The 15603-nt window shown below is 38.4% G+C and overlaps 1 protein-coding gene across 2 annotated transcripts in view; it reads right to left on the bottom strand.

Annotated features, from left to right (window-relative positions):
* Window positions 1-1211: 1211 nt before the first annotated feature.
* CSTF64 (cleavage stimulating factor 64) overlaps window positions 1212-15603 on the bottom strand; it is a 38886-nt gene continuing 24494 nt past the window's right edge. Inside the window, exons 4-11 of one of the 2 annotated variants that reach the window (XM_088978283.1) lie at window positions 7084-7288; window positions 6817-6850; window positions 6470-6717; window positions 6321-6398; window positions 5299-5334; window positions 4741-5208; window positions 3712-4011; window positions 1212-1723 (exon numbers count right to left, since the gene is read on the bottom strand). In XM_088978283.1, coding sequence (XP_088834409.1) covers window positions 1595-1723; window positions 3712-4011; window positions 4741-5208; window positions 5299-5334; window positions 6321-6398; window positions 6470-6717; window positions 6817-6850; window positions 7084-7119 — 1329 coding nt within the window. In that variant the 5' untranslated portion in view covers window positions 7120-7288 and the 3' untranslated portion in view covers window positions 1212-1594. The remainder of the gene's footprint in view (window positions 1724-3711; window positions 4012-4740; window positions 5209-5298; window positions 5335-6320; window positions 6399-6469; window positions 6718-6816; window positions 6851-7083; window positions 7289-15603) is intronic. The other variant, XM_088978277.1, reaches the window with a different exon arrangement.

Below are 15603 nucleotides of genomic sequence, written 5' to 3'. Positions count from 1 at the left end.
CGGGTCGTGCCAGGTCTAAGGCCTGGCATAGCACGGCACGGATGGCGTCCGGGCCACCTTCATTCCGTGTTGTGCGGCACAGTACGGCCCACATCGCAGGTCTAACTAATGGAGCTGAGGTATTTGTTCTGTTGTCGTACATCATAAGGATAAGGGTATTTTACGTCATTTATTAAAACAGCAGGTATTTGTCAGAAGCCCCAGGGGTATTTCAAATACTTTTCTAATAAATTAATCAATTCTTAAAATCGGTTTTAAACTCAAACATAAAAAAGAACTAGTTCAAACAATTTTCATAAATCAAGTTTAAAATTAATTCTTTAAAAACATGCCAAACACAGCGTGTAGAACCATTTCCAAACCAGACGGAGACCTTGCAACAAACCGGCAAAATTGTTAAACTAACATATTGAGTATTGACATGATAATATTACAAAGTACTCATTCCATCAGAAACACAGATATCAGGCTGGGAGTTCAAAATATCGATACGCCCGATAGATCGATTCGGGCAAATCAATACTTTTTTTTATTTTTTATTTTTCAAAACCAGTTCAAAGGGGGGGGGGAGTTAGAGCTCCTCCACCCCCCAAACTGGTCAGACCCCCAATACACCAACTGTAGGGGCGTATCAAAGGGGCCCTGAAATGATACATATCAGCCGATACAGGCCAATACTTTGAACCCTGTTCAGAACTAAAACAAATCCCTACCCCATTATAATCCGGATATGGAATCAAAACAAAAACTGACCCAATTATTAAGCACACAATGCAGACCTAAACCCTATATAATTGGGCCAGTTCGGCTTTCTTTATTCTTTTGAATCTAGCCAAATTCCATATCTTGTTCTTTTCAAACCTAAAACGTGTTGTTAAACACGACAGTTGTTTCAATTTCATTCTGCATTCGCCCCCGTGCCTGTCCTCAGTGTTTCCTATAACAGACAAATGGGATATATAGTGTAGGTGTGGTGCCGGGTGCGCATTGCCACAAAACAATACTACTCGGTTGCCTGACAATCCCGAATATGCTTTTTCTGTAATAACTAGTAGTGTCTTCAGCAAGACCCTAGTTCTAATTACTATATTTCCTAGTTCCTACTACACGAGTACATATGAAAGAGGATAAGTTTCGAAGTGGAGAGGGTGTCTTTCATTTAAAAAAGGGGAAAAAAGTTATGAATATGCCATGTGAAAGTGCAAAGCAGATACACCTGAATAAATTGAAGTTGTCTTATTTAACTTCATCTCATGTATGGAAACAATAAGGGTTGTTCAAAATGGCAAAATTGCAGCCAAGGAAATCTGTAGGCCCAGAGTTTTGAGCCTTCCCTAAGAACAGAATCCAGAACTATATTTTCTTTGCAATTCTCTCTACCATAGCTGCTATTAACAATCTCATTATTGTTACATAACCACCCTTTCCCTTGGCTTTTTCAGAACCTGATCCATCGTTAATCAATTTCAGTCCATTCAGGAAGATGACAATTGACAACCAGCCAAGGCCCAAAGGGAAAGGGAGGATCACTGATCATAATGGTTTCATTTGAGGCCCACTGATATGACATTCCAGAAAGAGCATCTTGGTGAACTCAACGGAGCATTTGTTGGAGCTGAATCACTTGTTGCCGCTGCTCTGGAGGCAATGAACTCAATTGCTCTGCTGTCAAACTCATCACTTGCTGCAGCAAAGCAGATTCCACTTCAGGTGGAAGCTGTAACTGCAAAAGGGAAAGAGAAAACGTCATATCAACATAAAGAAATCGCATGCCCATTAATTTGCTCCAAGCATCAAATTCAAATTTTTTTGAATAATGAGATTGTTGCATCCCTAACAACCTCTGCTGTTCGCTGGGTGGCACAAGAAAATTTATTCCTATTCACTAAAACTGTTTGCACTGGTTTATTTGTTTCTTATTCAATGATTACTCAATTATTTATTTAACATAAAATTACATTATTAAGAAAATTTAAAATTTTAGAAATTAATATTACCCACCAAGCCTCTGAACCCTTTTTTGGGGTTCACAGGTCTGAGGTCTCACATTCAATATCCATTTGAAGTAGTATGTTTACTAAACTTTGGCTTTATTTCTCACTTGTGTCAATAGAAGCTTTAGCTTTATGATAACTACGATATAGAAATAATAAATAATATTTTCACTTTCCTTAGACACCTCAAACACATCAGAAGCCAGATCCCTCAGATCCAAAATGTTGTGTCAAGGTCTGCCAATTTTATAGCTGATTGCTGAGAATTATTCTATGTAAGAATTACATTTTAAGGGTGAAGTTGTAGTTGTGTCAATTAATTGTCCAAACAATGTACATCTCAAAGTAATTTTTGTCGTTTACTTCTTGACAGTATGAAGCTGGTTGAATATAAGAATTGTCATCTGTTGGAACTTGGAAATAGGAAAATATCCCATGAACTCTTCTTTATAAAACATGCCAAAGGAGTTCTGTGGGAATTTCATTTTTTATGAGCAATAGTCACTTGTTAACAAGCAGTAGTAGGCATGGTCAAGGTGAGGTTCAATCTTAGGTTTGAGGTTCGACTCCTCCAGATTTACTGACTAACCAACACCTCCAAGGGTAATAGACCTGAAGGCCCTGTATCAGCCCTTACATCTTTAATCATCTTTGTTTCCTACGCCTGTCTATGTCTTGGATGTGTTGGCTATGTCTATTGTTTGTGTCCAGACCATACAAACTAGATCCTAGGTCCCCCAAATGCTTTCCAATGGACACTTCACTCAAAGATGGTTTGAACCTCTTGATTCTGTCCCCTTATTCCTTGAGCATTCCTTATAGGCCGTCTATGCCTCTCATTACGGATTCAGGAGATCATGTATATGCACCTTCCTCTTATTTTGACCTAACCAGGAAATAAAGTGAAAGCATTTAAGCTTTAGAACAATTTAGTGGCTAAAGGAATTACCCCACACTTGGTTTGATAAGTTTAGCAAAGTCATTAAAAACATTGATTTACTTGCAAAATATTTTGCCTATGCAGTTGGCATTATCATAATTGCCTATGCAAGTGGCATTGTCATGACTGAAAATAATCAAAAGGAGATTCAAAAGCTTAACTATTTCCTTGCAAAATGTTTTGAGATTAAGGACCCTGTACCACAGTAGGTACTTCCTCAAAGTATCCAAGAAGAAGATATTTGTTTCTCAACTAAAATGTGGTGTACTTACCAAAAGAAACTAGGAAGTTGGGTGCTCAATATGCTGATATTCATATAGATCCAAATTACAAGCTTAGATAGGGGAAGATCTATAGTGAAGGATTGTTTCAAAAACTAGTAGGAAGGCATTTGTACTTACCTATCATCAACAAACATGTTATTTTCTGATTGACACTTTGGAAAATGAAAAGGCAAACCACTTTTCTGAGTTGTCATATTCTCATTGCAACAATTTTTTTAATAGAAAATACGACACTTTAAATGCCTAGTCAATATATATCTTTAACAAACATGTTTAATGAAAAAATGTTAAATAATTGCACGTATGTTGTGTTGCTGATTATGCTTCAACAGGTTGGCAGATAAAACACCATCTTAGTGTTTTTAGAAGGAAATTGTTGGCTCTGTTCTAAGTAGAACCAGTTTCAGAAGTTGGCTAAACTAGCTGATGCAGGAAGAAAAGAAAAACTAAAAGAATAGTAACCTATTCAGACGGTCAATAGGGAAGATAATACCTGAGGAACTTGATTTTCAGAATGTTGCACCCCTTCACTAGCAACTTGGTTTGCAGATAATGGGCCAGTTCCAACAACTTGAGTTAGCCCAGTTGTAACAGAAGTGTTCTTGCTAATCATACTGTGAGAAGCACTCCTTCCATCTTCCAACCTCGCCAGTTTGGATGGATGGATCGTTGGATCTGATCCATCACCAGCTATGCTTCTGGGAATCCAAGTTGCATCATCAGTAGCTTGAGTAGCTCTTTCAGCATCTTTGTGAATCGTCTCTGGTCCACCCGATAATACTGACGACACAGGCTGTTAACTAATGAAGATCAGATACAGCAAAACAATGATATAGAATAAAGTAAATAGCTGGAAGATCTGTGTACCAATAAAGCAGCAAAACACCTAAGGGCATTTCAGATTCCAGAAAGGATTCACATCAAATGGCTGTCCATTGATCAGGTCTTTCTAATACCCATTCCCGTCCCTCAAACCTTCACTTAAATTCCAACTACTAAACTTTTCTTGTTTCTCCAACTTAAAACAGTCCCTAAAACTTTTATAATTCCCTCCCAGCAATATTCAAAACCTAAATGTGTACCATGAAAATTATTTTATTTAAACTTTATCCAAGTCTCTAGAAAACAAACATATACCCAATTTCGAATGATTCAAGAGTATTAGCCATAGCATTCACGTTTTCAACTCTAGAACATACCAGATATCCCTTCTCCTCATCAAATAGTTTCAGATGTCAAAAATTGAGAATATATTTATCAGGCACTAAAGTATCCAACAATAAAGAAAACCACATTTTTTGTAGAGATAAAGAAAACTACATTTGAATAAAGTATTGGTAGTCCCTTTGGGCCACTCATTTTCTTTCCTTCTAGTTCCATTTTTCTCCAAACACATAAAATGGGAATCACTAGTCTGTTACTCAAACCTGGCTTCACAAAAAAATGCCCATAAATAAATCAGAAAACAATATTACAGAACACCCTAAACTAGGGCATGCTTTGCATCAGTAAATGCTCGCACCTGAAAGCTCTGTGGAGGACGAGGCAAGAGTGAAGGATGCTGAAGAGCTGCATTTGGAAGAACCAACTGAGAAGTATGCCCCAAATTTGCAGTTCCAACTTGTCTAGGGTGTTGTAGTAGAGCTTGCTGCATCTGCTGCTTCAGAGCAGTGGAAGCTGCTACAGCTTGTGTTTGTGGTCGAGGAGGCAAACCAGTGAAAGGCTGTGGCTGTATGGATGGAACTGTTGAAATTCCAGACTGACCTACAATTGTTGTCTGTAACGGAACAAGACTTTGTGCTTGTTGTGGATGCTGAAATCGATGTTGCATAGAAACCTGCTGTTGTGGAATTGCAGAGGTCTGGTTAGTGTACAAAGCACCTTGAGGAACTGGAGGATGAGATGGAAGTGCTGCCTGCTGCTGGCTGTGAAGACCATCTTGCACCGGAGGCTGTGAAACAGTAGACTGATGAATATTTGTCATCTGTAGCTGCAGTGTCAAACAATAACCTCAATTGTTTGTCACACATATCAGAATTAACCAAAAGACAAGGACAACTTCAGGGTACATTAAACTAACCATTTGAGGTGTCACCATACCTAGCATTATCTGTGCCTGCACAGTCAGAACCAGAACTAAATAACTTAATTTAATTTGAGTTGAGTATGAATATATCACAATGAATCCAACAATTATATCTATCATCATTATTTAATCCTTATCCCAAACAAGGGAACTGAAATAGCAGTAATGAATGGAAGCACAGATGCAAATAGACCAAGATGTCACTGAAAGGTTACAAGGAAACTTTGTTAGAAATTGAAAAGGCTGGAATTTAAAGAACCTCAAAATAGTACTCATCAAAGCACAGAGAAAAATGAATACATGAACTGCAAGAACTAGAACTTCCTACATTGCCTTGACCCAATATTAGAAGAATAAAATTGCAAATTTGAAAGAAAAAGAAAGTAAACTTCTGGTAATATTTTAAGATCTCATTTCTAGAAATTCACCACATGGGCAGATATGGATATCCCATCAAGCATATGGTGACATGCTTTCACTTCTGGTATTCTTCTTTTCAATCTTGTTCAAGGTACATGTCTTTTTCAATGCTTATATCTGCCAATATGACGAACCTAACATTTCCAAAGTTTCTTGGTTATCATAGTATCTGCTTTTGATATATACCATTACATATTTTAGAGTTGCCAAATGGTATACTTTATAAATATCCACACTTTATCTGGTGTCATTATCAGTATTCTACCTTGTTGTGTCAACACATGCATATTTAGCATGTTCAGGTATTCCTGTACCATACGTGCAAGTTTAGTTATTCTCTGACATTATGAGAAGAAAAGAGCAGATTCTCAAACTCTAGGAAATATATTTATATATGCATGAAGTTTAGCAATACTTCTAAACTGGTTACTCTGTGTGTGCTCACTTCCAAAAGATTATCCAAACACCTCACATGTTATAGTAAAGCATGTTGTCTCAAACCATAAAATGAATTAGTGGGAAAATGGAAGGGGAAAAGGGGAAAAAAACAAAGAAAAGACTTAAAGCTACATTAGTATCAAAGTATAGATAACCACCTGAAAAAGAGCTTTTGACAACTGTGGACTTGCTACCAGTAGTTGGCGAGCCAGTTCCTTTTTCTGTGTAGCCATTGCCTGTCATTGGGATTACATTGTAAACATGAAGCTGTTCATGAAGGACAAATTGAAAGAAGGGAAATGCATACCTTCATCTCTGACATAACCTCTTGCAACTGATGTTTAGACATTTTAGCCAGATAATGGGTTAAAGGATCATTTATCACACCAGACTGATTTTGCAAACCAGTTTGCTTGGAGGACATGCCACCAGTCTGAACGTCACCTAGTGCTCCTGCCATAACCGATGCAGCAGTGGCAGCCAATGGGAGGCCAATTGGCTGATGGAGAGTAGAATCCCCAAAAATTGCTGGGCCACCTACTTTTTTTTGAGTATCTGTGATATTTTTATAGCAGGTTGTCACATGACCTTGACAATATTAATGTGAAAGGAGGAGCAAACAATGATTGGAGTTGAGGATAAGGGAAAACTGACCAACATTTGAAGTCAACCCTGGCCCACCACGACCCTGCAAAAGAAAAGTGAAATTTGCACAACTTATTTCTCTATTTATTTAGTCATTCAGAATGCAAATCTGAGAACAAAACTTTTGATTTTTTTGTTTGGTGAGAAAAGAAAATCATAAACAAATAGAAGGGGCTAAGCTGGCCCCCTAAAATGAAAACAAAAAAGAACAAGAAGTCAATTCCTCACAATCCCTCCAAAATGAACCCTAATGAGCCCATTAAAATTCTTCATTACCAGAGGCCAGTCCCTAAGAAGTAAGCCAACATCCATGATATCTTGGGATCATTCACAAACGGTCCCATAAGATTGAGAAGAATTGCTGCTCTGAAGGATGCCCCCAGTCTGCCCTGACTAAAGAGGGTCCCCAGATGGCATATTTTTAGAAAATAAGTCCTCAGTAGTGAGACATGAGAAGATGTACATCAACTGACTCCAACCTCTGTATAAATCAATTGCAAGGTTAGGTATCATTAGGTCATAAAGAACTTCACCATCCAATCATGCAAAGAAAACTGCTTTTTTAGGAAAAAGTAAGTATATTTGTATTAATGATTAAAAGGGTAAACCCCAGTAAAGTACGCACAGTAAGAAACTGTACAAGCAGAAAGAATACACAGTATTTCAGATACTATGATAATTTCAAAAAAGAGGGCTTTGATTGAGAGATTAGCAGCATGGACCCAAAAATAAAATTTTGCTATCATAGTCCAAATCAATTCATCTATTTGAGAAGATTTGCCATCGAAAACTTGTTAGACAGTGTACGCCCTTAGCTCCAATCAAATTGATGTACAGATACATTTATTGTAAATGAATAAAAGTACATTATTGTTTCATGTTGATATTGGTATGTTTCTGTGTAATTACCCCTTAAACTGGACACTTATGAGACTCGTGTTAGTTTAAAATGTTCTTAGCCATTGGATAGATTTGGGGAGTTTATCCTGCCAAGGCTAACACTGATGTGCTATCAAAGAAGTTGGGGCAACTTGTCTTAGCTGCTAGGGTTAGACCCAAAGCGTATGCAATGTGTTTAGATGAAACATTGAACCCGGACCATTTTCCAGTTATACCTTGGACCTTGTAAATTGATGGGCAAAATTGGAAAGTTACATAACCCCTAGACTTGATTATGATACTACACTAGGTGTTAGATTGGGCTATCTTTTGATATGCCAATCAGTGAGATGCATCAAGGGTCAGAACCTAGGTAGTAATCTAAGAATTCACTTGAGCGGGTGATCACAATGATAGGATCGGCCCCTTTGTCAGACAAATTGAATGATAGGACTTACATTCTTTCTGTGGAAACATTAACTACCAGTAGTGGATTTCAACTATGTTTGAGATTTGGTTTTGCAGAATATATTTATATGATATGATATATATATATATATATATATATATATATATATATATATATTAATGTTTTATGAAAAATGTTTGCAAAAGGTTTTAATTCCCGAGATCCATCCGAGTAGAGTGTGGCATTGCACCTTGTAGCTAGAGGAGAGGTCCTTCCCTGTCAAGCAATGTGTGATCATTATAGGCCGAGAGGTTAAGTGTAAGAGACCATTACAGGTTGATTACCTAATAGGCTTTATCTTACTTAAGTCCATTATCCTTAGGTCTTCATAGGATGGCTCAATTCAATGATCATTTAGGTGTAAATGTTAGATCCATATTGAGCCCATAGTGATGTGCTCGGGGGTTTTCACTGCATTTAGTAGTGAATTCGGCCAAGCCTTTTCACAGAGGTTGGACCAAACCCATGTGGACTTATGTGAGGTCATTATGGGATCCCACACCATACAAATCAAGCCTAAGTTGGCCATGCAACATCCTTGGGTCATGAGCCTTATAGCTGATGGGCCTAAGGCCCATAATTAATATGATTAACTTGCCATGGGGAGAATCTGGGTATGGAGCACCTAATCTCATAAGAAGATAAGGTATATCTCTAATTAGAGTCAAAATCTGATTTAGAGCTAGATTATCTCATAATTAGATTAGGAGATAGCTCCATAAGAGATTATAAAAGAGGAGGGGGCGGACCAGTCCAAGACATCTTCATATTTTTGCAGTTTCTGGTTCTCTCTACACCCTTTTGTCTCCAAATTTTTTCCCAGTTCGATATCAGCTATCTAGGACTAATTTAGATAAGTTTTCCTCTTACTTTTGCAAGAAAATTTCAGGGAATGTTAGGCTCATCATCCTTAGTTCAATCCAAGTAGTTGGATCTCACTATTGCTGAAAACTGTGTTGTTGGATCAGCTTCACCTATACACTGTGCCATCTTTAATGGAGGTTGGTTTTAGGACTGATTTGGGCATGAACTTCCACCTTGGGATCTGCATTTGTGGTATTCGTATCAAGTACAATTTCCATCTTTGTTTGGTTTCAAATCTACTCCGGTTCAATGCAGGACCGATCTTGAAAAATGTAGTTTTTTAAAACATAGGGAATTCGATTCCCATAAGGATTAGGAAATTTTTGAAATTTCGCCCAGCCATCTAGCATGATTCGGCCATCCATATTATGGATCCTAACCCTTCCAACAGTGGTATCCATAGTTGCCAAGGCGTTGTCGCCTAAGTAACTAGGTGCCCTTGGCTGGGTGCCTTGACTTTTAGCAACTAGGCAACTAAGCGCCCACCTAGGCAACAAAAATGACAAGGAGGGTGCCTTTATAATATCATTTATATTGTTGTATCTTATTAATGTATGTGTTAATACATTTTATTATATGCTATATATATCAATTTTAATTTGTTTTAATGTTTTACTATTGAAATTTAAAAGATCAAAGGGTTTTAAGAAGAGAAAAAGAAAGAAAGAGAAAAGAAAAGAAAGAGGAAAGAAAGAATAGAATAATAAAGTTATTTTTTTTCTATTTTCTCTCTCTAATTAAATAAAACAGAAACTCCATCCTTGTTCTTTTTCTATTTTACTTTCTATCTTGAATATTTATCATATAAAGTTAATAACCTTCTTTAGCTGCTAATTAATATGAATCTGCTCTATTAAATACTTGTTATAGTAGTATTACTTTTGAAAATAATGAAATTAATATATGTAAAAGCTTTTATTTTTTAGATGTGATGATTTGCCACATTTTTAGAGGAAATTTAATGTTCTTAATAAAGAGAATTGCTATTTTTTCAACTAACATACATGCTGAATGGTATATAAAACTAGGAAACTATCCAAAAGTCAGTTTTTTATATTATAAAATTTTTATCGCCTAAGCGACTAGGCGCCCCAATGTCGCCCAGAATCACCTAGGCGCCTTGAAAACTATGGTGGTATCAGAGCACTAGGTTCAGCCCTTGGACTGAACCAAAACTCAAATCAGCAAGAACTAGTCTAGCCGATTTGAGCAGTTAGCAGAAACCGCTGAGAATTCGGTTCTCAAAGTGGATCAATGATCTGAAATATATATATATATATATATATATATATATAAATATATATATATATAATATTCTGATATATTATAGAACTTTTCTATTATGGATTCTTGAAATCTTGGGCTAAAAGTGTGGTGGAGATCGAACTCTTGATGGTGGCAAGATCTATACACACCAAATTTATTAACTTGATTATTTGGTCTGTAATTAATTACTTTTCTTTTCTAGAAAGAATGTATTAGGTTTTTCTGATGTAAGCAATAGAAATTAGGGTTTTTCTATTTTTTACGTTGGAGAAATCGTTGGAGCTTGCAAAGAAGACAGAGATTGCAGATTGAGATCGGTCTGCAGATTGCAGTTTCACAGGGATGCAGTTTTTGTCCAGATTGGATTCAGACCATCACACTATCAACCCTAGCCATTTATTTCTGATTATCTGCTATTTATTTGCTGATATGATTAATTGAGAATTTCATATCATTACCTATGTGAAGTGATGCATGTTTTGGACACCAAACCCTAGGCCGATCTAACCTAGCTTTGGTCCAATCTTGTTGGGCTGAACCTATGGTTCTTTGGGGTCTGATCACAGCCCCTTGGATCACTGTTTAAATGACCCAAAATCAATCTACTCCAAGGGTTTAATGGCCCATTGCATTGACCAATTCGGCCCATGCTTGAAAACCTTTTTATGTTAGATTAAAGCAAGACTACCCCATTTCAGCATTGACTGCTATATGGGTCAAACTATTTTTTGTAGTTTAGCCCATATACCAAGACAAAATTATTAGATAATTTGGTCCATTGATGGGATGATCATGTGTGAGAGTTGTCAGTTAGGAAAGCATTGTAGACAGTCTTTTAAACCAAGTAATAAAAGTACTTCTACTTTTAATATTATTCACACTGATGTATGGGGGCCATATCATATCCCTTCCATGGGAGGATTTCGTTACTTTCTCTTGTTTGTGGATGATTATACATGATATTCTTGGATATATTTGATGAGATCATGTGATGAGGTTCCTAACTTGGTACGACAGTTCTGCCAGATGATTCTCACACAATTTGGAGTGAGAACTAAGGCTTTTAAATCAGATAATGCCAGAGAGTACTTTGAGAAGGACCTGACAACGTATCTCTTAGAACATGGTGCAGCTCATCAGAGCAATTGTGCATATACATCGCAACAGAATGGAGTTGTTGAGAGGAAAAACAAACACATAAGTGGCAAGGAGTCTTATGGTGTGTGCTTCAGTTCTTGTGCAGTTCTGGGGAGATGCAGTTCTTACAGTTGAGCATTTGATTAACCGTGTTCCTTTACGGACTTTGGGGTTTAAGGTGCCATCTAGTCTTCTTTTTCCAGATGGGGAGATATTTCATATACCTCTGAGGATTTTTGGTTGTGTTTCTTTTGTTCACATTCATGGCCCTCATCGCAAGAAATTGGATCCCAAGGCCAAGAAATGTGTTTTTCTTGGGTATGCTCAGAACCAAAAAGAGTATTGTTATTATGACCCAGTGTCGATGAGCAGATTTGTCACTATGGATATTACCTTCTTTGAATCCACCTTCTTCTCGAGTGGTTCTCCTCAGGGGGAGAGTTTTGGAGAGGAGAACTCACAATCTGTTCCTCTTCCTGTTTCTTTGGTGCCTCCATCAATTCAACCAGCATCTGCATCAGTTCAGCCAGCACTTGTACCTCCAGTTTCATTACCTGAGCCACTACAGGAAACCTCACATAAATATTAGCGCCAGCAGATGATGGTTGACTCCACACATCCTCAACCCACACCACTCTCTATCAGTCCTTCTGAAACTCCAAATTCAGTAGATACAGTTCCATGTATCCCTCTTGAGCCTGAGCCTGTAAAGTTTTCTGATGATAATGCTTCTGTCCCTAACACCATTGTTGCAGCTGATCCCACTGACCTTAATCTTCCCATTGCACTTCGTAAGGGGAAGAGAAAGTGTACAGCCCACTGCATTTCACACCAACTTTCCTACAGTGCCTTATCACCCTCCTACCATGCTTTTCTTTCTTCCCTGGATTCTGTGTCTATACCCAGGAATGTTACTGAGGCCCTCTCCAAACCTGAGTGGAAAACAACCATGCAAGATGACATGGATGCTTTGGTCAAAAACCAAACTTGGGAAATAGTTGATCTCCCCCCAGACAAGGAGACAGTCGGATGTAGATGGATATTCACAGTGAAGCATAAGGCCGATAGCAAGATAGAGAGGTACAAGGCAAGGTTGGTAACAAAAGGGTATACTCAAGACCTATGGTGTTGATTATCTGGAAACATTTGCACTAGTAGCTAAGATGAGTTCAATTGGTATCATTTTATCTCTAGCAGCCACCTATTCATGGCCCTTATTCTAGCTCGATGTCAAAAATGCCTTCCTCAATGGTGATTTACAGGAGGTATATATAGACATTCCAGTAGGCTTTTATGAAAATGTTGGTAAAGGAAAGGTGTGCAAACTCAGAAAATCTCTATATGAACTATAACAATCACCTAGGGCTTGGTTTGACAGGTTCAGAGGGGCACTCATCCGTTTTGGATACACACGGACACAGTCTGATCACACCCTCTTTGTGAAGAGGAGAGATGCTCTAGTGTCAATTCTGATTGTGTGTGTGGATGATATAGTAGTGATAGGAAATGATCTGGAGGAGATTGATGATCTCAAAAAATCATTGCAGCAAGAATTTGAGATCAAAGATCTTGGTGAGTTCAAATACTTCTTGGGGATTAAAGTTGCAAAATCCAAGCATGAGATCTTCATTTCACAAAAAAAGTATGTACATGACCTACTATGGGAGACTGGGAAGCTGGGGACCAAACCAGCAGATACTCCTATTGATCTAAATAACAGAATTAATGGTGTGGATGGTGAGTTGGTAAAGGATGTGGGGAGATATCAAAGAATGGTGGGCCAACTGTTGTATTTGTGTATGACATGACCAGATATTTCTTATGTTGTCAGTGTTGTGAGTCAGTACATGCATGGACTTCAAGTTCAGCATTGGGAAGCTACTGAGAGAATACTTGCATATCTGAAAAAGCACCCTGGCAGATGCATTCTTTTCTCAAATCATGAGAATCTGAAGCTAGAATCCTATACAGATGCAGACTAGGCAGGATGCATAGATGACAGGAGATCTACATCATGAGTGTGTACCTTTGTAGGTGGAAACTTGATCTCCTGGAAGAGTAAGAAGCAAGCGGTTGTGGCAAGGTCAAGTGCAAAGGCTGAGTATAGATTCATGGTTCATGGTGTCTCAAAACTTCTTTGGGTTAGATCTCTTTTGAGTGAGATTGGGGTGAAAGCAGAGGAACCTATGATGTTATACTATGACAATCAGGCCATAATCAAAATTGCCTACAATCCAATTCAGCATGATGATAGGACAAAACGCATTGAAGTTGATAGACACATTATAAGAGAAAGGGTAACCGAAGAAGTTTGTTTGCCTTATGTCTCTTCAGAGTTTCAGCTGGCTGATGTTCTCACTAAAGGGGTGGCAAAGAACAAGCTTGAACATGATCTACGCAAATTGGGAATGAAGGGATGAGAGATCCATCATATGGATGGCCGAACCCTATAGAAAGGTTGGGCGAATTTTCAAAAATCTCTCCCCCATGTGGGAATTACATTCCCTATTTTAGAAAATTGCATTTTCAATGATCAATCTTGAAACCAAACCAAACCAGATCTGGAACCAAAAGGGAGTAGAGGGATATACATGATACGAAGTAATAGTAAACCCCCAATGAAGGTGTTCACGCCCAAGGAGAAGACCAAAGACTGCTTCCACCGAAGATGACACGGTGCGAGGTGAAGCAGAATCAACAGAACGGTTCTTTAGCAAGAACCGAATTCTTTAGCAAGAATATGATGGAGGACTGGTGAGCACGACTTCAGATTGCATTTTCTAGCAAAGGGCAATATCAAGAACTATTCTTGATCACTCCCACTGGTGGAGATCGAACTGGGTAGGGCGGCAAGAGCAACAACAAGAGCAGAAGACAAAAGCAATCGAACTGTATATTGTCTTCTCTCTTAATTCAGCAGACTATCTGTGATTTCTGTTGTGTCTCTGTAGGTTCGCCCTGCTCTCCTATTTATAGCCTTAAGGAGAGGTTCTCCTAATCTCATTAGGAGTTTCCCAATCCAAATCTTTTATTTGGATCTGGACTCTCTTTAAGAAATAAGGATAATCCCTTATCTTATCTGCAGATAAAGGTCAGCTTTCCTAATCAAATTAGGAGTTTCCTGATCCAAATCTATTATTTGGATCTGGACTCTTTGAGTGGATAGGGATAACCCCTTATCCTATCTACTGATCCAAATCCCAGAACCGCCCTCTTTCAATTAATCTTATTAAGCCAGTTTGAATTGAGCTTTCAGGCCCATTAAGTCTATATGCTCACTAGCCCTCTTAATCTGCTGCCCAGTTGGCTATCCTTGTATGGCATGGAACCCAAACATTGATCTACACATCAGCCACATGGGTTCAGCCCAGCCTGTGTCACAAGGCATGGTCGAATTCACTGTAGGAGACAGTGAACCCCTGAGTACATCACCATGGGCTCTTAATGGGCCCAACATTTACACTAAATGGTCATTGGGTCAAGTCACCTTATAAAAACCCAAGGACTGTGGGCGGATGCAAGATTAGCCCATCAGGTATTACCCTCAATGGTTTTACACTTAACCTCTCAGCCCATAATGATCAAACATTGCCCTACAAGAGATGACCTCTCCCTCGGCTGCAAGTACAGTGTTGCATTCTCTACTCACATGGATCCTAGGAATTAAAACCTTTTGCAAATATTTTGAAACCATAATATATATATGTATATCTCTATATAAATATATTTTGCAAAACAAATTTCAACGGTTGAAATCGACTGCTAGCAGTTTTGGTTTCCATTAGAGAGAGTGCATCCCCGATCATTCACTTTGTCAGACAAAGAAGCTGTTCCTGTCACTATGATCACCCACTCAGATGAATTCTTTGACTGTCCCAACATACCCAGGTTTTGACCCCCTCTAAGGATCTCACTGATTGGCATATCAAGGACAGCCCAATCCGACACCTAGTGTACTATCATAATCGAGTCTAGAGGTCAGGTGTAACATTCCAGTTTTGCCCATCTATCTCCAAGGTCTAGGGCAATACTGGAATTTTGGTCCGATTCAGGGTTTCAAGAAAACCCACACTACATGTACCTCAGGTCTCACCCTAGCAGTTGAGACAAGCCACCCCAACCAACTTGGCAGCACATCAATGTCAGCCTTGGTAGGATAAATCTCCCCAGATCTATCCTAC

Source organism: Nelumbo lutea, chromosome 1 (genome assembly GCF_056320005.1).
Source record: "Nelumbo lutea isolate HS-2025 chromosome 1, American lotus-T2T, whole genome shotgun sequence".
Lineage (NCBI taxonomy): Eukaryota > Viridiplantae > Streptophyta > Magnoliopsida > Proteales > Nelumbonaceae > Nelumbo > Nelumbo lutea.
This window is presented reverse-complemented; position numbering and strand designations above follow the sequence as displayed.